The sequence below is a fragment of the Pantherophis guttatus genome, chromosome 14 (assembly GCF_059756535.1).
Source record: "Pantherophis guttatus breed Tessera chromosome 14, ASM5975653v1, whole genome shotgun sequence".
Lineage (NCBI taxonomy): Eukaryota > Metazoa > Chordata > Lepidosauria > Squamata > Colubridae > Pantherophis > Pantherophis guttatus.
In genome coordinates, this window is record NC_142076.1 from 22,673,429 (window position 1) to 22,695,103 (window position 21,675).

Below are 21,675 nucleotides of genomic sequence, written 5' to 3' on the forward strand. Positions count from 1 at the left end.
CGCCCAAGTTGCGAACCCTCTCCGAGGGGGACAAGATCTCCTCCCCAATAGCCAGCGATGGTATCAGTTGGCTATATCGGATGCCTCTGTAGCCGCTGCGGGGAGGCTGTGTGGCCCCGGTCGCACTGCCAGCCCTGCCTCCCTGAAGGGCCCTGGCCCCACAGATGCCCCGAGCGCTGGCCAGGCTCCCAGCAGAGCCCCCTGCCCCTCCCAGCGACTGGCCACCCCTGCTTTTTCCCCACAGCAAGGAGGCTGGGCCGGGTCTCTCCCTTTGGAAAAAGTAGGATCACCTCCAGCTCTTCCTTTTTGCAAGACAGTTTTATTTCAAAAGCTGAAAAAGTCAGGACTAAGTTTGGAAGCAAATCAGAATAAAGTTGGATTTGCAGAGCCAACATCTTTCAAGTGCTCCAGAGATTTGCCTCCCTCTCTAACTGCTCTGTGCCCCATGATCCGCAGGATAAAAGGCGCTTCTTGAAAAGCAAAGCTGAGTCTCGGTCGTGGTGCCCTTGCCAGCAGCACCTGCTCCGCTTTCCAAGGCAGCCACAGGGCCTCTCTTTCCCCGTTGGGCTGGGGGAGAGGGCTGAGGCCAAAGGGTCTACGCTCCCTAAACTGGGAACCCTCGGATCGGGGAAACACCCAGCCCTGGCATCACAGCAGGCGCTTCTGACGCCCACATCAGTGGCTCTGTTCCTAGGCATGTGCCATGAGGGAAAAGGCGAGAGCCAGCTGGAGCCCTGCACGGCTTGGGCCAAATATTGAAAGTGGCCTTCCTTTGGCCCTTGTAGGTTGTGCCGCAAACTCTCCCTGCAGAGGCCTGGCCTAGAGGGGTGGGGGCAGCCTCCGTGTGGTCCTTTCGCTCCTTTGCAAGAAGCCGGGACCCGCTCATCCCATGGGCAGCTGTGTGGGCTGCGGCAGGCCGGAGTTTGGGAGAGCGGCTGGAGAGGTGGTCGTTGCTCCAAAGGCCTGGTCTTGAAGAGAGGCTGGACCGGCCCCGCAAGGCATGGCAGGGAGGACTTGGGGGGCATTGTACGAAAGGGGGCTTTCCTGGCATCGGGGCCCGGATCCGCTCAGAGGCGCTTGTGGACGCCCAGGAAGGCGTTGCAGCAGGGGCAGAAGTGCTGGACGTCCTGCATGGCATCCACGCAGAAGGGGATCAGGCAGCAGCCCAGCCAGCACCTGCGGGAGAAGGCAGAGCGTGGTCAGTTCGTTCCAGCTGGGCGAGGGAGGAGGAGGAGGAGGAGCTGCCAAGGGGACCAACTTACCCCACCAGGGCAAGGCCGCCACAGGAGAGCCAGGCCAGAGCTCCAGGCTGGTATGAGATCCGGGTTACAATCATCTGGTTGCAGGCAGGACAGCAGATTTGCATGGGGTGCTCCAGGAAGATGAGTGGCCCCGGGATGTAAACGGTGTGGATGGGCACTGGTGAGAGAAGGAGAGGTGGGGGGTTCTGGGGTGCCCCTCACAGACGCCCCAAGAACAGCTCCCAGGACCAGACCAGCTGAGGCCAGGCCGGGCCCCCTCCCCCCCCCCCAAGCAACCTCCTGCAGGTGCCACTGGGACTCACCTGGAGGTATTGCTGGGGCTGGCTGGGGTTGCATGCCATAGGGCTGGGGTGGGAATGGCGGCTGGGGCTGGGCTGGGTAAGGGGCCGGTGCCCCCTTCGCAGGAATTCCCCCTGCAGGTGGGTAGGGATGCGGAGTTGGATTACTGGTGATGGTCGATTCTTCGTAAGACGGTGGAGGAGCTGAGGAAGGAGTAGCCATGTTTCTAGGAGAGAGGCCAAAAGGAAGCTGGGGTGCTTGGTGGCCCCTTGGAGAGACAGCCCTGCCAGGAGGAGGGGAGGAGGAGCGGACCAACAGTGCTGCCCCAAAGGGAAAAGAAGCTGGCAGTGCCTCAGATGCCCAGAGGAGTTCCACACTCCTGGTCATCTCCCTTTGGCCCTCTTCCTCTCTGAGGCTCTTTGCCTGCCTCCCCAGGCAACAGACATTTCCTCTTGCAGGGCTGTTCCAGGAATTAAACTCTACACCCACCCCCACCCCCAGCAATATTGACAACAGCTCAAATAATGACCTTGGGGAAGCTCTGAGTCAGCTCCACAGCCAGGAGCTACCTATGGTGATGAGAAAGACACTCAAGGGAACTTGGTCTGGTTTAGAGTGAGAAAGCCTTTAAGAGTTGGTTTTCCTAACCTACAACCATCAGTTGGCTTTCCTGGAATCCCTGCCCTGCCAGTTTCTTAGCCTGGCCTACCTCAAAGGACTGGCACTCTTGTGCCAAGAATGCTGCCACCCAGAGCAGGCCCTTAACCCGGGATCTCCTTCACCCCAGGAGAAGGTTGTCACCAGGTGTTTGTCACCCAGGCCAGGGTCCCTAAGAGGAACCAAGGCTCCTGGGAGAGTTTTCTAATGACTCAGGAGAGAGAGGAAGAGCTTCAGGGAAAGTCACACACACACACCATCTTGGTCTCAAACTTTTCATTTGGAGAAACCTCATTTGGGGAAATGGATTCTGTAATGTCTGAACAGACATCATAAAACCCAAATAGCTAGAAGTGAGGGATGTGGGTGACAGGCAGTCCTTACTTGGCTCACTCCCTAGGCAGGATGGGGGCAGCCCCAGAACGATGAATGCCCTTGTGGGTTCAGACCCCACCAGCCCTGAAAGTGGCCCCAGGAGGAGTTTGCACAACTTTGCAAGTGTGCAAAATTGCCTGGTCCGAGCAGCCTGCTCTCAGCAAGGGGCAGCCCCCTCCCCAACTCCACTGCCTTCCTCTTGGGGGCTGACTGTGGCTGCCTCCCTCATGCAGGGCTTCAAGGGCCGCGCAGGTGTCAGAGAACCAGGCAGGGCCGAGGGACAAATCGTCAAGACCTGCCAAACCGGACCTTTGGCCAGGCAGCCCAGCCTCTCTGCTTTGTCTTCTCACCGCCTCTTTTTATGACTTCCGTCCCACTGCCAAGAAAACAGCTTCAAGCTCCTCCTCCCCATAGCTTGTGAAGTGACTGTCAACCCCACCCTGCCATTCCCCGAAGCCCAGAAATCAGCCCGGAACTGCCTCTCCCCAGGCTGCTATTCTGCAATGTTTCTCGTTACACAACCGGGACTTTGATTTTCAACACTTCCCCGAATGAGGAAAGCCTGCCCCTCCCCACCCTTCCTCCCACCGACAGTGCAGTTGCCTGCAGTCCCTGGCCTCCTGTGCAGTTGCGGAGTGGGAGTGGAGGGGTCCCACTCTTTGCAAGGGGAGCAGCTACCCCCCCCCCGCCCAGGACCCAAGGGGAGGAGAGGGGAGTCATTTCCATCTCAGCCAAGCCAGTTGCTGTCAGAATTCCTCAAGGGGAAGTGAGGAGGAGACAACACACCCACCTGCCGAGGCCCCAGAGTGGCTCTGGAGATGCCCAGGCCCCTAAGAAGCTGGGGGAGGGGCCCAGTCAGCCTTTGTGAGGTCAGCAGGAGCCACAGCTATGCCAACCTCATAGAGGGCAGCCCCTTTGACTGCCTGTGGGGCAAAGCAGCTCACCTGCCTTGGGTCACAACGCTGCCCTATACTATCAACCCTGTCACCTCCCGTGTGAGTAATAGTCACTGGCCATGGCTGCCTGTCCTGTCCCACCCCAGTTTGTGGGGAAGTGGTCAACTGTCCCGAGCAGAGTGCAAGGACTGAAGAGAAAGGGAGGACAGGAACCCAGCAAGTGAGAAACTGCCTTTTGCTTTTGGGCTTCTTCGCCAGGGAGATGCCATAATCCATCCCTGGGGCTGTGATTGTGCCAATAAGACTCACCTGTGCAGCAATTTTTGGGATGCCAGGATGATGATTAAACTCTGCCACCAGAGAGATAGATAGATAACTTAAAAAAAAAACCCACACTTGCAGAAGGGAGTGAGTGGAAAGTTTCAATGCCCACCAGGTTCAAAAGAAACTCTGCTTCAAAAGAAAAGTGCAGGAAAATGGGACAGAGGTCAGACCTCTCAACTGATGGTCCAACTGAAATCCTGAAGGCCTTTTCCCTTCTTATGGGACAGGGGGCTGGACTAGATGATCTCTAATATCTCCAGTCCTTGCACTCTGTGATTCTAACTATTCCAACCTTCTGGAACATTTAGTGCGGCCTTCAACCTGCACGGCCCATGTGCTATGGCCCCCCGATATCGTTTTTTATGGCTGTAAGGGTTTGTGATGCGGTGCCCTAAATTGATTTTTAAAGGACAGAAAATGTTTCACCTATTTGGCTTTAGCAGGAAATTCGGCTAAAGCAAGTTTTAAAGCCCTTCCCGCAGCGCCCCGAAATCTCCGCCCCAATTCCTCCCCTGCGCAGCGCCCGACGTTTGCCCAGGCTTAAAGCGGAAAGTGGCTCGCCTGTAAACCGGGGAACGGGAAGAGGCCGATGGGTTTGTTCGCGCTGCCCCCAGACGGGATCCGGGTGGTTTCAGCGGGGCAAAAAGACAAGTTGTTTCCTGGAGCCGCAGCGCCGACCTCAGCCAGGCTGCTGGCGGGGTCCAGAGAAGCCCCACCGAGGCCCGGGCGTCCGGCGGAGCAGCAGAGCGGGGCGGGCGGGCCCTCGGGGCAGGCCCCCAGCCCCTGGAGCCCCACCCGCCCCGTTCCCCGAGGAGCTCCCGCTTGGGCTCCTAAGCCACCCCTCCCCGTCCTTCCCCTCCCCCTGCAAGAGGGGCAGATCGCCCCCCGGAAAGGCGAGCCGAGAGCCCGGCCCAAGCAGCCCGCCGCCCCCGCTTCGCCCTCCCGCGCGGGGCCGAGGCGGGAGAGAGCCGCTTTACCTACCGGTCGCCAGGCACGCGCTTCAGCTGCTCGCCGTCGGGCTCTTCCGCCTGGCTGGACCGCAGCCCGTCCTCTAGGCCGCGCCCCTCCCGCCCCGCCCCACCCTTCCTCGCTGGCGGGCCGCCGTCCCGGCCAGGGCTGGCAGAGGTGCTTTGCCAGACGACCCGGGCCGCGCGGCGCCTTTCAAAGCGGCCCCGACGGCTTCGCCGCCGCCCGACCAGCCCGCCGAGGGCGCCCGCTTGCGGACCGGGCCGCGTTGCCGGTCGACGCGGGCGAAGGGAGCCCCCGGCCCCGGTTTCTCTGCTCCGCTGTTCTTCTGCCGGACTTGGAGAGCCGTGGAGCAAGCGGAGCCTTTCCTAGGACCTGGAGCTGGCCCGGGCCGGGAGGCAGGAGTGGGAGACTCCCGGCTGCTTCATCCATGCCCACACGGACTCAAGGAGTTTTGGTGGCCGAGTGTGCCAGGCGCTGTTGCTCTGGAGCCAGACTCTCCTCCTTCCCTTAGGATATGCCCAAACATGCTCACCTGTGTTGATAGGGTGCCCTGAGCTGAACCGGCCGTAGGGGGTCGCTAGCTTCCTTCCTTTGGTTCCTCCCTGGAGGCACAGGGTGGGCCTCTTTGCTTTGACAGCCCTCAACAACCGAGGCTCAGCTGGACATGGAGGGGAGGGTCTTTCCGTGGGCAGGATGGCACAGAGAGCAGCCATCCCTTCAAGAGACCTGCAGCCTCTTGAAGACCAGATGATCTCTGATCTCCTGGCACATGTCACTGTATGCCAGGAGCGGGGGAGGGGGAGCATCTCATGGTTATAGTCTGTCTTAAAATGGGGCAGGCTGGATGGCACCCCCAAAATTAAGGGCTCCTTCCTGCCCGCATCCCCCTACATTCATTTCCCCTCCCTCCCCTTTGTTCCTCACACAGTTCTTCCATTTATACTCTCCTCTCCCCCCCTGCTTTGCTGAGCTCAGACTTCCATAAAAAGATGGTCCTGCTAATTAAAGCTCCAACGTTCCTCCTTCCTTTCTTGACAACTGACCCATTTTTCTCTTTCTGGCTTCACAGCCCCTGGAGACAATCATGCCTCCCCCCACATCACAAGCTTTTTACAGGCTGCCCCTTGGAAGGATGGGGTGGGTGAAGGTGGGTCATCCCCATCTCTCCTCCTACAGGTTGTGGTCCCAGAGACAATGCTGAACTGGGAAGGCTGGGGACGGGTCTGTGGTGGTGGTCGTGTGTGGGCTGGCAGGAGAAAGAAGCCTGAAGACCAGCAGGTGCCGGAGCCTGGGAAGGGATGGGCCAGAGCATCCTGCAGGTCGCAAGGGTGGGAGTCAAGCAGCCTCTTCCGCACCCACCCCCCACCCCTCCTCTCTGAGGGGGACTGGAGAGGAGGAACTGGCTCGCAAAACACATGGTGCTTGGTGGGACACCTGAAGACCCTCTAGCCCATCTTACATTGAACAGAGGCATGCAGCCTTTCTGCCACTGTCTTTGCTTAATTCTGTTCCAGATGGCGGCCAGATTGTCTTTGCCTCTCCAGCAGATTGCAGCAGAACAAATCCTCCCCCTGAGGCTCAGGGAGGGGCTACTACAATGTGGGCAGAAGGGCGCTTCCTTTCCCAAGCTGCATTTCACGCCAGGTGGGCCCTTCTTCCAGCCCCTCCCTGGAATTGTTTGGCGTAGCAGATCAATCCATCTGTGCTCCCTCTAGGTCTCTGAAGTTGCCACTCAACCCTTTCCCTGTCTTACTGAGAGTCGAAAACGGTGATGCTGAGACCTCCATTCTGAGTCAGGGAGCTCTGCCCCTAAGGATGCTGCAGAAACACACGGGGGAGGGGGGAGAGGAACAGCCCTCTCCCCCCCCCCGGGCCAAGGGTCGAGCTCTGCCACCCAAGGGCCACAGGGGCTCAGCCCAGTTCAGCTTTCGGGGATAGTTCCCAGGAGAGCTGCCCCCAGCTAAGAACTCATGGAAATGTTTGACAGGAACTTGATGAAAAAGCATGGCAGAAGGCGGTGGTGTTTATTCCCAGATCTCCCCTCGGGCTGCTTGAAAGTCACTTCAGTCAGTGAAATTCACTTCCTTGGCTTCGGATATTCTCTACCTGTTTGCTAAAGAGCATATATGTGCCAAGAACCTGTGGTGTCTCCTTGCTGTCCTGCATTTCCTGCAGATAAAATACCCTTGGTCTACTTGTGAGCATTGCAACATGTCAACCATCTCTAAAAATATTCTGCCTGCAGTTTACTGTGCATGAGATCCCAGGGAGGCAGTTGAGGGCTCTCTCACTCAAACGTCCACAAAGCCTTTGGGGCCAGGAGCAGCTTCCTCCCCTCCCTCCCAAAGGAAGGCTGCCCGCCCTCCCAAGTCATGTTGGTTTCCCAAGTCATGAAGGCTGCCTGCCCTCCCAAGTCATGTTGTGCCAAGAAGTTGGATGCAGAGTGGGAATTCTTCCCAGTCTGCTCTGCTGGAGAGAAAAGATAAACAATTTAAGCTTCCATTACAGGAAAAAGCAAAGAGGCCAGGAAACGTCTCCATTCAGGTCTGTTTATGCCAGCAAGTGTGTCGAGGTTCATCATTTGTGTGATGCCGTAATGTGCAAAACCAGATTTTGCATGACTCCTTTTCTCACCACTGCTGCCTGGTGTTCTCTGCCAAGAATGGAGATGGGCAGTTTAGTCTTTATTTTCCCCCATTTGTTTGTTTTAAATAATATGCCACACAAAGTTTCTTCCATAGTAGCAGTGCATGCAAAAATAGCTCAGTATAAAATTACAATTATAATTTGACAATTTTAACAGATAGAAAAGCATTTTTAAAAAGTCTTCCTCAGGAAGCAAACGGGCCAATCCTTTGAGAAAAAATGAGAAGACAGACATTTATCAGAGCAAGTGAGTCTTCTGACATCACATGGTGCAAACCAGTAGAACAAGGGAGCAACTTTTCTCCAATGTTTGGCAGAGCCTCGCTGGGCAGACTGGCATATCCAGAAAGAGGAACTGTTGGGCATGGAAAAGTTAAGAAATAGACCCAGAGCTATGAAGGTGGATGGTTGGGCCCAGGTGGCCATCAGCTTGCAAAGGGGGTTGACCAGCTCATGATGCTCAGCCCCCAGCTTTGAGATTCCCTCCAGCACTGGAAACTCCATGGGTGGGGTGAATTCCACGGGGAATTGCAGTGGGAGGGGGTCCTGCTCGTGGTAAGCTCAGAATCCCAGGAGGAGCCTTTGCCTGCATCTGTGGGACGCTCCAGAAAAGCTCCCGGCTGTCTCTGCAGCAGGTGAAGGGCCCTCCTAGAGCAAAGATGGCTGCAGAAACCAGCCAGGGAGATGTGCCACAGCCAGCCAGTTTTCCTGCCCGGTTCAAATTATGCCAAGGTCCCTTGGAAAGTGAAAGAGGCTGGGCGCAACAGGAAGGAGGAGCCGGCTCGCCTATGTTCTGGGCCCACGGGAGCCCTAGCCGGCAGATTTCTTGCCCGGGCAGGGGTGGGGCGGGGGCTGCCTTGGGTTCCCAGCCTCTCTTCTCAGCATCATTTTCATGAGAAAAATCGGCAGAGGGAGGCGCGGCTGTGCAGGAAGCTCTGGGCTTCGCCAGATCGAACAGACCCCGGAGAGAGCGAGGGACGCTGCAGGAATCACGGGCAGGAGAGCCACAGAAGAGGCACCCAAGAAACAGGGCAGCCGGCACAGCGCCGCGAGCCCTCACCCTCACGGCAGGCGCGGGCCGCGATGCGGCGGCCGGAGAGCCGCGGGGAGGCGGAGAGCGGCGCGCGCCTGGGCCGCCCCCAGCCCCGCCGCGCCTCCTCCGGCCCCGGCCGCGGCCCGCCCTCCGCCGTCAGCTGCTGCCAAGCGAGCTCCAGCGCCCGCGCCCATTGGCCGCCCACGCGCCTTATAAGGCTGCGCCAGGCGGCGGCCGGCAGTGCGGGCTCTCGGGGCTCCGGCATGGGGGCTGCGCGGGGGCTGCGGCGCGCGAGGGGCCGGGCGACGACGACGACGACGGCCGGCAGCTCCAGCTCGACGCCTCCTCGGGCGGAAGCGCGGCCTCCCTGGTGAGCTGCAGGGCCGGGGCTTCTCGGGGCGACGCCGCTCTCCCCTGCCCGCTGCCGAGCCCGGAGGGGGGCGGAGGGAAACGGCGCCTGCGGCACAAGAGGCGTCGGGGGCGGCCAGGGCATCGCCGCCCCTCCCCGGCCCCGCGCTGGGCGAACAAAGGGAGGCTGCTGCGCCGGCTTCGTCCTCGCGGGGCGCCCGGGCCTCTCCCCGCTGCCCGGGCCCGATCGCCGCGTCGGCTGGCAGCAGGGGGCGGGGGGCTCCTTTGTTCGGCGGCGGCGGCGGCGAGCGCGCGCCTTTGCCCCGGAGCCTTTGCCGTGACGCACCGGCGCCGCTGCTCCCGAGCTGTGCGCTCTGCCCACCGCCTTCGAGCGCGGGTGCGCCTTCCCCCTCCGCGGCTTCGGCCTTGCCTTCCGAGGGGAGGCGGGGGGGGGAGGCGGGGTCGCTTGAGCGGCGGAGTCGAGCGCTGGAGCCCCCCGCCTCCTTCGGGAGCCTCCCTCGCCTGGAAAGGCCGCTCAGCCGCTGGGAGACCGGAGCCTGTTGCCCGCCTTGGCCGGCCTTGCCTTCTCTGAGCCGGCCGGGGAAAGAGGCAGAGCTCGGCAGGCTGGCGACCCCGCCTCGGGGCATCGGATAGGGCGCTGCTGATGCGCTGGCAGGGGGGCGAGCGAAAGGAGAAGCCGGGCCTTTGGGGCGTCACGCGGGGAAGGCGCCTCCGTTCCTGCCTCCCTCTGGGCCCCTGGCAAGGATGCCCGAGGCGCTGGGGAAGGGTCAAGCGGAAGCTGGCCTGGGCTTGTGGGCTGCGGTCCCGCCGGGCTTCAGGGCCTCACCAGTTTCTGCCTCTGCAGGCGCTGAGCCCCTTCCTCTGCCGAGGAGGCAGCTTCCACCGCGGAGGGCCCGGGGCCCCCTTGCAGCCGCTCGCCATGTCCATCATGGATCACAGCCCAACCACGGGGGTGGTGACCGTCATCGTCATCCTCATCGCCATTGCAGCCCTGGGCGCCCTGATTCTGGGCTGCTGGTGCTACCTGCGCCTCCAGCGGATCAGCCAGTCGGAGGACGAGGAGAGCATCGTGGGCGAAGGCGAAACCAAGGAGCCCTTCCTCCTGGTCCAGTATTCTGCACGGGGACCTTGCACGGAGAGGAAGGCCAAGCTGAGCCCCAGTGGCCCCAAGGCGCACGGCTAGCGGGATCCCACAGATACTGTGAAGGACACGCAGGGCTGCGCTCACAGCCATGCATGCCAGAGGAAGATGATCCTCCTTGCTCCTGGCATGAGGTCTGTTGCCGGCAATGGACGGGGGTGGGGTGGGGGACGGACGGCGTGTGCTACTCAACCTGCTACTTGAATTGCCCACTGAGCCCTGACATAATGTGAGCAGCTGCGGAGGGAGTGTGTGGGGAGCCTCTCCAGGAAGAAGCAACCTGCAGGGTGTGAGCCACTTGGAGTTAGAGACACCGCCTGCGTGAGCCCTGCAGGGATTTCTCCATAACCAGGGTGTGTGTGTACGATGTTGGATTTGCATCGCCTGTTCCAGGACAGAAGACCAGTGCTGGTATCGGCAGCTGCAGCTGCAAAATGCGGCTTCTGGACAGCCGTTTTGTTGGTGTACTTTAATAGGGGCTCCAAAGTCCATGAGGGCCCGGCCAATGCTGCCTGGTAATGATGGGAGCTGCAATCCAATGATGGGAGCCTGCTCTCCCTGAAGTGAGGGGGTGTGTCTTGGGGGGAATAGCCATTTGATTGCTGAAAGCAGCAGCAGCCCCCCACCCCCAGCCAGTGACGACCGCTTTCCTTTTGGGGTGCAGTCAGAAGGCTGCCGGGTGGCTGGATTTGGGGCGTGTGCAGCAGAAGGGCAGAAAGGCCCTTGTGTAACCAGCCATTTCTTTGCCTGTGGATGCAGAGTTCGGTTTGGGGAGGGGGTTGTTGGTGTTCCTCAGATGTACAGTTCCCAGTGAGTGTATTTTTGTAGCTAAACCCGTCCCCTTCAAGGGGCTTCTGGGAATACCCAGCCAAGCACCAGGGGAGAACGTCCCACCTCCCAGCATCTTTGACCTTTCTTTCACTTATTTCCACTTGTGCTTTTATGGCCAAAGGGAGACCCTGATACTTTGAGAAGAAGCCCCCCCTTCTTTCTTTGGCCTAAGCAATAGACTTAGAGCCCCCCATTTCAGCCCCTCTGACCAGCTGCTGAAACACAGTCAACGGGGCCTCTTGCACAGCTTTGCCTGGAGTTCCCCCTCCTGTTCACGGCTAGCAGTTTGGTGACCCCATCTTGTTGCCCTCAACTGTGTAAATGTTGCTTGCCACTGACCTCTCATCAGCCCCCCCACACCCCCCAGGCTGTTTCATTCTCCCAGAGCAGGGCAGGCATGGCAGAGGCTCCCTCAGCCAGAAGGGGCAGAGCAGCTCTGTGCCAGGAACAGAGAACGAAGGGGTACCGTGGGGTGGAAGCCTTGGTCCCCCCACTCCTTAACTGTATAATTAACACTCCTGGAAGTTCTCTAAAGAAAAATTTGAAGGTAACATTTTGTGTTTGAATATTTTGTGTAAATCTGGCACTGATTTTGAGCCAAAAAAGGAAAAGCACTGATGGGATAATCTTGGCTTGTTTGTGGGTAGGGAAGAGGGAAGGGAAAGAGAGGCCTCATGTGGCCACCCTCCAAATTGTTTAATTTAGGTTAAACCGGTACAAAATCTATCAAATTAGTGCAATTTTAAAGTGCAAAGAACAATCCCTGCAATTTGACAATTTCACAAATCCAGAGCCATGCCACTCTGGGTCCACGACTCATCAAAAAAAATACTCTCCCGTTTTTCTAGTCCAGCAAAAGGAGGGAGGTTTTCTAGTGACACTTCAATAAAGTTTGCATAAAGGCTGCCTCTCTGCTCCAGACTCGGCTTGCTTGTTATTCCAGGCTCAGCAGAGCTACTCTGTCCAATTCTCCTTACTGTGCTCCGCGGGGACCCTGGAGTCCAGCGGGGCAGCCCCCTCCTTCTCCACCTGGGGAAAGTGGTCCCGCCCAGGGGACGGGAGGCCTGCGGCGTCCTCAGGGGGGAGGCTGCGTTCCGAGCCCACTTCTGCTGCCCGGTGTTTCTCTGCAATGGCCAGCAGGACTTTCAGGAAGGTGTTCTCGGTCAGGAGGGTCTCCGAGGCCTCTGCCAGCTTCCGCAGCTTCTCGGCCATGTCTTCCAGCTGCCAGGTCCTCTGGCTGCACAGCCCCTGCAGCTGCTCCTGGTGGCTCTGCTGCTGCTTCAGGGCTTGGGTCTCTCGCTGTAGCCGCTGGCTCTCGCTCCGGGTTTCGGACAGCTGCTCCTGCAGCTGCCCCTGGGCCTGGTGGAGGGCCTGGATCTCTGCCTTCAGCAGCCTGATCTCCTTTTCCAGGTGGGCGATGCGTGCCTGCTGGAGGTCGGTCTCTTGCCAGAGGCCGGGCTCCCAACCCGCAGCCAGGAAGGGTGGGCTGGAGTGGCGGAGGATGAATTTCAGGAGGTTGGGCACGCTAATCAGGGAAGACGCGGGGAACTTGGAGCTCTGGTCCTTGCTAGGAGAGCAAAAGAGAGGTGTGAGCCTTGCTGGGTACGGGGTCAATGGTGGCATAACAAGAGTTGGAAGAGACCTTGGAGGTCTTCTACTCCAACCCCCTGGTCAAGCAGGAAACCCTAGCCCGTTTCAGACACGGCTGTCCAGTCTCTTCTGGACAACCTTCTGCTGATGAGAAGCCCTCTTAGCCTGGGTTAAGAAAGGGACTGAACCCTTGGCACATCCCTCCCAGGCAGCCTTTCCCTCGGTTTTGATTTTGTTCAGCTAGGAGAGCAGAGCAGAAGGGATCCCTGGTTTGGGGCGAGTCTGGTGCTGATCTCAGTGGCCATTGTAAGACTCCCAAGAATCTACCCAAGGACTTGAAGACAGCAGGGAGGGAGCTGCTCTGCCAGTTTCTATCCCAGGAGCAGAAGGGCAGGAAATACAGGCTCTGGGCAGCAGTAGCAGCTGTTTGTTCATCCTGCCCAACCTCTGGGCCAAGATCCCAGCTGGCAAGTCCTGGATCCCTCCTCTTTGCAGGTCCAAGTCACAATCAGCTGTGCCAGTGCTCCTTATGACTCCGCAACAGCTGAAATTCCAACCTGATTTCCCAACCCGAATGGAAAAGAAACATGGTTCCGATATAGTTGCATCAGCCCTATTTCTGAGACCCTTTGGGGTCTGGACCAAATCCAAACGGTCCTTGAACTTCTTCAGGCTGCTCTCAAGGTGCACCGTGCCAGGAACTGCACGAAGGTGCAAAACCCAAGTGAAGGCAAGTGAGCCGGAATTTGCAGCATTCTTTTCCTCAGAGGCAACAAAAGCAACAATTAAATTAATTGCAGCTGAACTTCAGTCCGTGTTCCCACCCACCACCACCACCACTTCAGATTACTGCAAGCGGAGGAGGAAAAGCAGCCTCCTGTGCACTCTGCAGATTGTGGAGGCCTCATTTAGGGAGCCCACCCCTTAAAATATCGCTGTTTAATCCTGAAGCCCAGGTGTGGGAAGAAACTGAGCAGGAAATCCCCACTTTGGGTTTCCTTAATGGCCACTTCTCAGTGCTGGAGAAAGGAGCTCTGGCCTACTTTCAATGCAATGGCGCCTGTGACATCAGGCCAAGGACTAACCGATTTCCCCAACCGGTCATGTGGCTTTGGGAGCCAGTTTGGTTAAGACACCGGGCCGGAAACCAGGAGACTATGAGTTCCAATTCTGCCCAGTTGGGTGACTTGGACGAGTCCCTCTCCCTCAACCCTAGGAAAGAGGCACTGATCAGCCAGGCTTGACAAGAAAACTGCTCATCCAGGAACCAACACTAACTTGGAGGTAACAACATCAACAACAAAATTGTTGCTTTTAAGCAGGCAGCCCTTTCAGATGCAAAGCGGTTTCTTGTTGCACTGAAATTCTCCTTTCTGAAAAAAGCATTTTATGCTAATGATTTACAAAACTAGGGTGTGAACTATAGTTTTCACGACTTTTTGAGCACCTTGCTGTTTTGTCTTCGGTTATTCTGCTTGTACAATTTGCAATACATTTTTTCCCTGATAATCAAGGTTTTTACTTGAGACTTAATCCAACATAGTATTATTGCAATTAAGTTGCCTTCCCATATTATACATATATCTTATGAAAATCTTACAATCCAGATGCAAAATGTACTACTTGCCGATCATGAGGAAAAAACAGGATGTTGGGTAGGTGGTCAGTCATGAATTCCCAGGGGAGATCATTCTGAGAAACGTCAATCCTATTAAAACAGAGAAGCACGCAGGGTGTGACAGGCTGCAGGCTTTGGTAGAGAGGCTTCCCAAAAGAGACCCTCCTTTCCAGGGAACAGCAACTGGGGTACTAAGTCAAGCATCAGCAAGCTCTGCTCAAAATCAAAACATCAAAATGGCTTCATTTGGATTTAAACACAATTGGGATTTGTTCCTGCAGCATTCAGATCACACCTGGCAAAAACAAGCAAAGCAACAGGAGAAACAACCTTTAAAGAGCACCTCTCCTCTGGCCACTGAGCCCCACAGAGCACCTGCCGATTAGGGGTCACCCATGATGGCTTCCCTCCTTCTCCCCCTAGAAAGGCATGAGAAGAAAGGAGTGGAGGGGCCCCAGGAGACTTTTCCGAGAGAGATTCCAGTTTCCATCACTTTCCTAGTGGGGACTTGGCCAGGAATAGGCAGGAGGGGTCCTGGCTGTAGACAGAAAAGCCAGGCAGGTGCCCAGACCCACTGGCCCCCTTGGAGCTTCCTGGGCTCCAGCTCCCCCAAAATGGCACCGAGACCCCCAAAGGCAGAAGGGGTGAGGTAGCCTCCTCTCCCTCTTCGGCACCAGGAAATGATCCCCTCAGATTCCAGGAGCAAGAAGGAGACACCTGCCTACCTGGCCACCATGAAGCGCTTGGGGGGCAGAATCCGAGCCAGCTGGATGAAGATGTGGCTGAGAGAGGCGCAGAAGCCGCACCAGGGGGCGTAATAGAGCAGCAGGACAGCCTGGGGGTGGGGGTGGGGAGAGGCAGGTCAGGAGTCGACACAGGTCAGTCATCCCAACCTGGGGAGGAAGCCCCTCCTTTCATGGGAGGGCAGAGAGCGCCCCTCCCAAGTGCCTTGGCCAAACTCTTCCCCCAAATGCAAATCCCTGAACGGTCCTGGCAGCCTTCCCCAGTCTCTGGTTGGGGGGAGGGGGGGTTGCCTAAAACAGCTGTGATGCAAAGCAGCCCCCAGAACAAGTTCTGGGAGCCTCACCTTTGGGCTCCTCAGAATCAGCGCCTGGAAAGTGCTGGTGGTGATTTCCTGAACCAGGTGCTGCTGCAGGTGGGTCTGGCTGGGCCGGGAGTCACCAACGAGATGCCTCTTCAAGGGGCTGAACAGGACAGTGTAGTTGCGGATGAAGGTTTCTGCAAGGAAGAGGCGGGAGGTCAGTGGAGCGAGAGCTGCTCTGGGTCTTCTTGGGATTAAGCACAAAGGCGTAAAAGGTTTGCGGGAAAGAAGAGAAAGAGCTGAAGAAATTGCAGCATTTCCCAGGCAAAATTTCCTGGCTGCCGTCCTCCTCCCGCTGCCCCTGCCGCGAAGGTGGAGCCGGTGGAGGGGCAGCAGCAGGCCGTACCAAGGCTGGCTCTTAAGAGGGCCCGTTTCTGGCCCAGGACGTAATGCACCTCTTCTTGAAGGTCCACGATGGCAGCGAACTCCTTTGCCGGGGGAGAACCAGCGGCCCCCAGCCTCTCCGCGTACTTCCAGAAGAGGTTTGAGTCCAGCAGGTAGAGATTGAGGGTCTTGTTGGTCCTGCAGCCGAGACCGGCCACGGCAGAGCCAGGGAGGCCAGCCTGCTCCTCAACGTGTGGAAGAGACTCGGGGCTGCCCTCCTGCCAGCTCTGTCCGTGGAGAGCGAGGGAGGCTTCCCGCGGGTGGAAAGGGGCCCCTTTGGCCCTGACCAAGTCCTGCAGGTCCCCGTTCACCGTCCTACAGCAGGCGGTGTAGGAGCCGAAAGGGCTATAGAAGCTGAGGAAGTTGCTGCACCAGGAAACCGTCTTGGAGACGACACGGAAGAAGGCCCGTTCCTTGAGGTAGAAGGAGTCCACGGCTGCCTCGATGGCCACGGAGCTGCAGCTCAGGCGCACCAGGGGGCTGGGCTGCACCCCGCCCGTCCGGTTGACGCACAGCTCGCAGACGTTGTGAGTCCGGGAGAGGCCATGCCACTGGGCAGGCAGCAACACCGTGTTGCAGCAGGGGGGGCTGGAGGAGCTTCCAGCTGTGGGGAGGCGGAGACTGGCAGGCACTGGGGGGTCCCCTCCCTGCAGGGACTGGGGCTCCACGTCCTCTTGCTGGCTTCGGTTGCAACTCTTGTACTCTAAAGCCAGTTTGGAAATCTAGAGAAAAGAACAGAAGAGCAAACTGCAAGCCTGCTCCTCCCGGGGAACCTCGCAAACGCAGCCCTGGCAGCACGAGGGCCCAGTGGCTGCCACAGAGGAGGCTTGATCCCAGAGGGCAGCTGGGCTAGCCAGCAGCCATGCCAGGTCACTTCTCCTCCTCCTCCCTTGGGATTGTTCTGGGATGCCTGGCCAAAAAATGGCTCGGGACCCAAATTTCTGAACTGCAGATTCCCCAAGGGCGACACTGCTTGGGGACAGCAGAGGACCAAGAAGGGGCAGCTGTGCCACCAAGGGCCAGTCCAAGCCGGCCCTCGCTCACCTCATCCAGGAGGGGGTGGCTCTCGGCCAGCGGATCGAAGGGCAGGAAGAGGAAAAGGGCCGGCCCCTTCTTCAGCTCGTTGTACAGCAGAAGGCTCTTCCCGCCGTGGGGTCTCAGCCAGTGGAGGAAGGTTTCCCGGTTCTCCAGGGCCCACTTCCAAACGTTTTCAGCAGTGAAGTTCAGGGTTTCGTGGGGATAAAGCTAAAAGGAGAGGAGAGCCGGTTCTCGAGTGCTGCAATCCAGTCACAGAACAAGCAATTGGACCGACCACCTGATGGGATGCAGGCCGCCCCCCCCTCAGCAGACGCTCTCACCACCCACCTCTTGCACCCCAGGCTGTGCGCGAAACCCCTGCAAGGGCCCCAAAGAAGCTGATCCAGGAAGGAAGCCTTTCTGTGCCCGATACAAAGAACTGGGTCGATTCCCAGCATAGCTCAAAGGAGCAGAGCCCACCAGCAGGCAGGATCACCCAAGAAATTCCACCCGACACAGGAGGTCACAGGGAAGGCACAGCTCTGAGGCCGGGAACTGCTGAGCAGAAGGGGATTATGGGCTGGTTGAAGCCAGCTCAGCCCCTCAAGCAATGAAATGCCTTTCTCTACCTTTATTTAGTTTTTTATCTAAAAGCTGTGCCTGCCCTGGACACTCTTCAGAGGAACAGCTTCGTTTCTTTAGACGTTTCCTTTGCTGAGCCCAGAAGCAGCTGCTGGGGCTGAGCCAGGGACTGGTGCCTCTGGGGGAGGGTAGCGCTTCAAGCCAAGCAGGAGGATCTCTCAGGGGCCGCTGGGGATCCGCTGGCTTTCTTTTGGGCTGCAAACTGGGGTGGCAATACTCACAAGGGATGTGTTGACGTGTCTATGTAAGTAGATGGTGCCTGAATCGGTCAGCGCAATTTCCTTAGCAAGCAGCCTATTGGTGATCACCCCAAAGTGAATGGTTCCCAGGTAATCTGTCAGAATATATCAGGGAACCCGTAAGGAAAACAACAGCTGGCTTTTCCCAGGAGTCCTCTCAGCAGGCAGGGGAGATGGCTTTTCCATCTTCTGTGACTACTGCCCGACCGGTGCAGCCACCGCAGCAGCCAACTGGAAAGCATGGGGGCTTCCCAGCCTCTGAAGGCTCCTGGGGCTTCAGAGCCTGCGGGGTGCCTGAGCGCCACCAAAAAGACCCCTGCAGCCCTTGGACAAATCAGGACGGGAGATTCTCCATCAGCTCCACCATTACCCTCCCTTGGCCAGGCTGGAAGCAGCCGTAAGAGCTGCCGCCTGCCTTCAGGTTCAAACAGGGTTAATTAGGAGTCCCTGCAGAAAACTGTCTCCCCCCCACCCCATGAGCATCCAGCTGTGCTGTTTGTGTCCTAGGCTGCTTTTGTTGCCATGAAACAGGCCAGAAAATGGCACCTCCTGGAAAGCAGCGCTTGCCCCCTCAGGACACAGCTTGCCACAGGCTCCATAAAGGCCACTCCTGCCCTCGTCTCCCATGAAAGTGAAAGCCAGGAAGGCCACACGCCAAGAGGGCGGCCCCATCACTGACCTTTGTTTAAGGAGTGCAGCGCTGAAGCGAAGAAGGTCAGGTAGCCGGGGGGCTGGGGAGAAGCGTTGAACTCAAAGTATCCCAAGATGCCAGGCTGCAACAGGCAAAGGCGGGACGAAATGAATGCAGGAATTCCCTTTGCAAGGAGATGGCCAGACTCGCCGCTGCCCGCCATGGTGGGAGAGGGGAGGTAGTCTACACACACCCAGTTTACAAAAAGAATGGGAATTGCAATGGGACAAAGATCCAGCAAATGCCCAAGCTTTGCAAGAGCTGGGAAAGTTAAAATCTGACTCGGGCAAACTTATTTGGGGGAAGGAAGCAGCTAAAAAGCAGCTACAAAACCTGCAGAAAAGCCAGCCTGTCCACTCAGAGGCGTTTGTCTTTCCAGCTGGCTCCCTCCAGGTGGCTTGGAGCAACAGAGAAAACCCACAAACCACAATCAGACCACAATCTCTGCTTAGGCAGCCAGACACTAAAAACAGAAGCAGCAATTGGAACGCCAGGTGAAACTTGCTTCCTGTTCTTCCTCCCTTGCCCTAATCTAATTGGTCTACCTTGAAAAGCATAAAAACATAATTTCAAAAGGGGAGGGAAAGGGGGGGGGGAGAGAAGGCAGGCACCACCTGCAAAGAAATCCTTCCCTTTGCTGCACAGGGATGAGCTGCTTCTGAGACGCTCCCAGCTGTGCTGTACCAAAAAAAAAAAACCATTCTTTGAACGGAAATACATCCTCTGCTGTTTAAAGCCTCTGCTCTGAAAACGCAGAGCTAATAATTTCCTCCAGCAACTACCTTAGTTGACGTGGGCTTCTGACTTTGTGAGGGGTGCAGACATTTCAGAATATTATCACGCTGCCCCACTCCCCACCCAGCTATGGCCCTCTTTCCCAGCGTTATCAGAAAGAAACGGACGAGGCCAATTAGGAAAGATGCCAACCAGTTTCCAGTTTTAAAAAGTTGCAATGAGAAACCTTTTAGGAGCCTCAGAAAAAAAAAGCTGTGCTCTTGGCAGTGAGGGATAGTAGGACTGCCATTGAAAGCAACCAGACCCAGCATTAGAAGCCCGTCACCCCCAGAACAGAGCAGGGTACCTCGTAACTGGAGAGGAACCGCTGCAGTTTGGACTGAGATGAGACGTATAAAAGGGGAGTCATCACTCGACGGACAAATTTCTCAATGTAAACAGCATTCATCGGCCCTTTGTATTCGATAGGCCCAAAGCTGCCATTGAAGAAAACAGAGACTGTGTCAGAAACTGCCAACGCAAATCAAATTCCTATGCTGAGAATGGCTGGAGCTGGCAAAGGCAGAACCTCAGCATCGGAGGCCAGGAGGGTCTGCCAAAGAAGAATTTAATATAAATGGAAAATCACTTTCTTCCGTCTCAAGACCCAGCCAACTCCTGCTGGCTGGGAAGGCGGCCATGGGCATCCCGAACAGGAGAGGAGCTGTCGGCCTGATGCCCTCCTCAGCCTGCAGAAACTCTCTGCCTGGCCCCAAAGAGCGGCCTGAGCTGCTGGAAAGGCCCTCAGCCCGAGCAGCACTGAAGAAAAGCCTGGCCACAGGCAGAGGACGCAGCAGGTGAAACCAGAGCTGGAAAGAGCCTCACTGGAGCTGCCCTCAAGTCGCACCTCCTGCACTTTGCTCAGGCCTCTGGGATTACACGATGGTCAGTCCGACTTTTTTCCTCCCATTACAGCCCCAACATGCCTTTCACAGAAGCTCTCACCTCTGATGGTACAAGTATATCACGGGAAAGTAGAAAAAATGCTTCTGTTTTCTGCATTTCCCTTGGTTCCACCAGCAGTTGATGGCTACGAACAACACCTACCGGGGGAAAAACTCGTAAAAGAGGCAACCACAAAAGGCTAGATTCAGAAAACCTTTTGAGAGACGCACAGCAATCAATGTGATCACAAGCTTCAGGCTGCACCTTAAAGGATCTGCAGCGGATGCAAAGTGGCAGCCCCTCCAAGGCCTGGCACAGCCCACCCTCCCTTACCTGGTCAGCCAGGCTCTTTGCCACTTGCTCGATCTCTTCCCGCACAGCGGCTGACTGGCCGCACCACGGAGCGTAAAAAAAAACCAGCGAGATCTCTGAACTTTGACGGATGTCCTCTGCTTGATCCAGCTGCCCAAGAAAGAGATCGTGGACTGGTGACGTCGAAGGGAAGAAGCTGACAGGCAGCTTGGCAGGCATCGTCACATCTTTTGCACGGCTGGGGGGTGTGGGGGGGAGAAAAGGGGGCTCAGAGACCAAGATCAACAGAACTCACCCTCTCCCTACTAGTAGAGAAAGCGGGAAAAACAGTCCATTCGCAGGAAAAGTCCTTCAACCTCAGCCCACAGAAACCCACGCTGGCTCGGCTCCTGAAAAGGTCGTCCCCACTAGCAGGGATCCGTAGAGACAGGTTGCCCGGGGGGGGGGGGGGGGGGGCAGGCCAGAGGAAAGCAGGGCCTCCTTTGCCAGCCTCCTTTCCAAGCCGTCTTGGTTGGGGGTCCTGTGAAAAAGGACCTTCCAAACATGCCCCGCTCGACTCTCTTGACCGTCACTTTCCCGTTGGGGCTTCCAAAGGGAAGGGCCAGAGGGGGGAGCAAGCCAGGGCTCCGCTCCAGCATGTTCCCCGGCTTTCTGATCTTGGAATCCGCTCGATTCCAAAACTGCTAAGGAAAGTTTTCAAAGACAGGCTTCAAAGGGGGATTAAATGGGACGGAGCGCCTCCTGCACTGGACCAGAGAATCCCGCAGGGCCCCCTGAGCCAGGGCCAGGCAGCCCCGCGGCCCCTCCACCGGCCCTTTCCCAGAAAGGAAGCGTGACGTGGCCAGCCCTGTGTCCGGCCCTGCAGCCAAGGCCCTCTCTCCCCGCACGCCTGCCTGCCTGCCTGCCTGCCTGCCTGCCTGGCGTCGCGGGAGAGGCGCGCGTGGCGAGGGCGCCCCTTCCAGGACCAGGCTCGGACTCGCATCCCCCGGCCGGCCTCCGCCGCTCACCTGCACGAGGCCCGCAGCGCCAGCAGGCAGGCGCAGCCCAGCACCACGGCGGCGCCGCACAGCACCTCGGGCCGCCGGGCCATGCGGGGGGCGGCGGCGGGCGCTCCGCTCTCCTGTGCGGGCGGCGGCGGGGCGGCGGGGCCTTCGCTGGCCGACGACATCCCCTCCCCGGCGGCCGGGCCTGCCTGCCCGAGGCGGGGCCGAGCGCGCCTCCGGGTCGGGCCCGCGCCGGGAAGCCGAACGGGGCGCCGCCACGTCTCCCGGCCCGCCTGATGACGGCGCAACTGGGCGGGGGCGCGCGACGCCCGGCCTCCTCCGCGGGCCCGCCCTCCGCCATGGGCCGCGACGAGCCTCCGCGCCAGGAGAAGCCTATCGGGGGAGGGGCCGCCGACACGGGGAAGGTGGAACGTGAGAAGGGAGCGCCCCCGGGGGCCCCCCCGAGTATCCCGGATAGGAGCGGCGCCACTTGACGCCAGGCCGCCGCAGAACCGGAGCGGCGCCACCGCCGGAGGGGACTGAGTCGAGGGCCCCCGGCCGGCCGCCTTTTATACGGCTGGGCCGACGCCTCTCAGCCAATGGGAAGGCGCCTGCGCGGGCATTGGCCCCTCAGCCGGCCAATGGAAGGGGCAGCG

General features: G+C 58.2%; 3 protein-coding genes across 5 annotated transcripts; 1 reads left to right on the top strand and 2 right to left on the bottom strand.

The window, feature by feature from the left end:
• Positions 1 to 303: 303 nt before the first annotated feature.
• LITAF (lipopolysaccharide induced TNF factor) lies at positions 304 to 5,675 on the bottom strand. 3 transcript variants are annotated; one of them, XM_034441451.3, is made up of 4 exons: positions 5,295 to 5,675; positions 1,565 to 1,767; positions 1,263 to 1,419; positions 304 to 1,176 (listed from the first exon to the last, which is right to left on the bottom strand). In XM_034441451.3, the coding sequence occupies exons 2-4, from the start codon at positions 1,761 to 1,763 to the stop codon at positions 1,068 to 1,070; spliced, it is 465 nt and encodes a 154-aa protein (XP_034297342.2). In that variant the 5' UTR covers positions 1,764 to 1,767; positions 5,295 to 5,675; the 3' UTR covers positions 304 to 1,067. The 3 variants fall into 3 exon arrangements, with proteins under 3 accessions (XP_034297342.2, XP_034297341.2, XP_060540005.2); XM_034441450.3 differs by having other exon boundaries at positions 4,775 to 5,313; XM_060684022.2 differs by lacking the exon at positions 5,295 to 5,675 and having other exon boundaries at positions 1,565 to 3,333.
• Positions 5,676 to 8,536: 2,861 nt separating this feature from the next.
• SNN (stannin) lies at positions 8,537 to 11,688 on the top strand. The gene is made up of 2 exons (XM_034441446.3): positions 8,537 to 8,811; positions 9,655 to 11,688. The coding sequence occupies exon 2, from the start codon at positions 9,730 to 9,732 to the stop codon at positions 9,991 to 9,993; it is 264 nt and encodes an 87-aa protein (XP_034297337.1). The 5' UTR covers positions 8,537 to 8,811; positions 9,655 to 9,729; the 3' UTR covers positions 9,994 to 11,688.
• TXNDC11 (thioredoxin domain containing 11) lies at positions 11,460 to 21,331 on the bottom strand. The gene is made up of 12 exons (XM_034441445.3): positions 21,044 to 21,331; positions 20,058 to 20,274; positions 19,785 to 19,882; positions 19,147 to 19,276; positions 18,054 to 18,147; positions 17,357 to 17,469; positions 16,521 to 16,721; positions 15,439 to 16,198; positions 15,078 to 15,229; positions 14,716 to 14,825; positions 14,000 to 14,080; positions 11,460 to 12,349 (listed from the first exon to the last, which is right to left on the bottom strand). The coding sequence occupies exons 1-12, from the start codon at positions 21,202 to 21,204 to the stop codon at positions 11,737 to 11,739; spliced, it is 2,730 nt and encodes a 909-aa protein (XP_034297336.2). The 5' UTR covers positions 21,205 to 21,331; the 3' UTR covers positions 11,460 to 11,736.
• Between the last annotated feature and the right edge of the window lie 344 nt (positions 21,332 to 21,675).

Bases quoted from the DNA above. Each gene is read 5' to 3' on its own strand.
- TXNDC11 (XM_034441445.3), bottom strand. From the start codon at position 21,204: ATGTCGTCGGCCAGCGAAGGCCCCGCCGCCCCGCCGCCGCCCGCACAG. The intron at 17,470-18,053 runs GTCAGTGATGGG...ATATTCTGACAG, and splicing joins GCTGCACTCCTTAAACAAAG to ATTACCTGGGAACCATTCAC. The intron at 12,350-13,999 runs GCAAGTAGTACA...TTGCTCTCCTAG, and splicing joins CTGTTTTTTCCTCATGATCG to CAAGGACCAGAGCTCCAAGT.
- SNN (XM_034441446.3), top strand. From the start codon at position 9,730: ATGTCCATCATGGATCACAGCCCAACCACGGGGGTGGTGACCGTCATC.
- LITAF (XM_060684022.2), bottom strand. From the start codon at position 1,928: ATGACCAGGAGTGTGGAACTCCTCTGGGCATCTGAGGCACTGCCAGCT. The intron at 1,420-1,564 runs GTGAGTCCCAGT...TTCTCTCACCAG, and splicing joins AGCCCCAGCAATACCTCCAG to TGCCCATCCACACCGTTTAC. The intron at 1,177-1,262 runs GTAAGTTGGTCC...CTTCTCCCGCAG, and splicing joins GGCGGCCTTGCCCTGGTGGG to GTGCTGGCTGGGCTGCTGCC.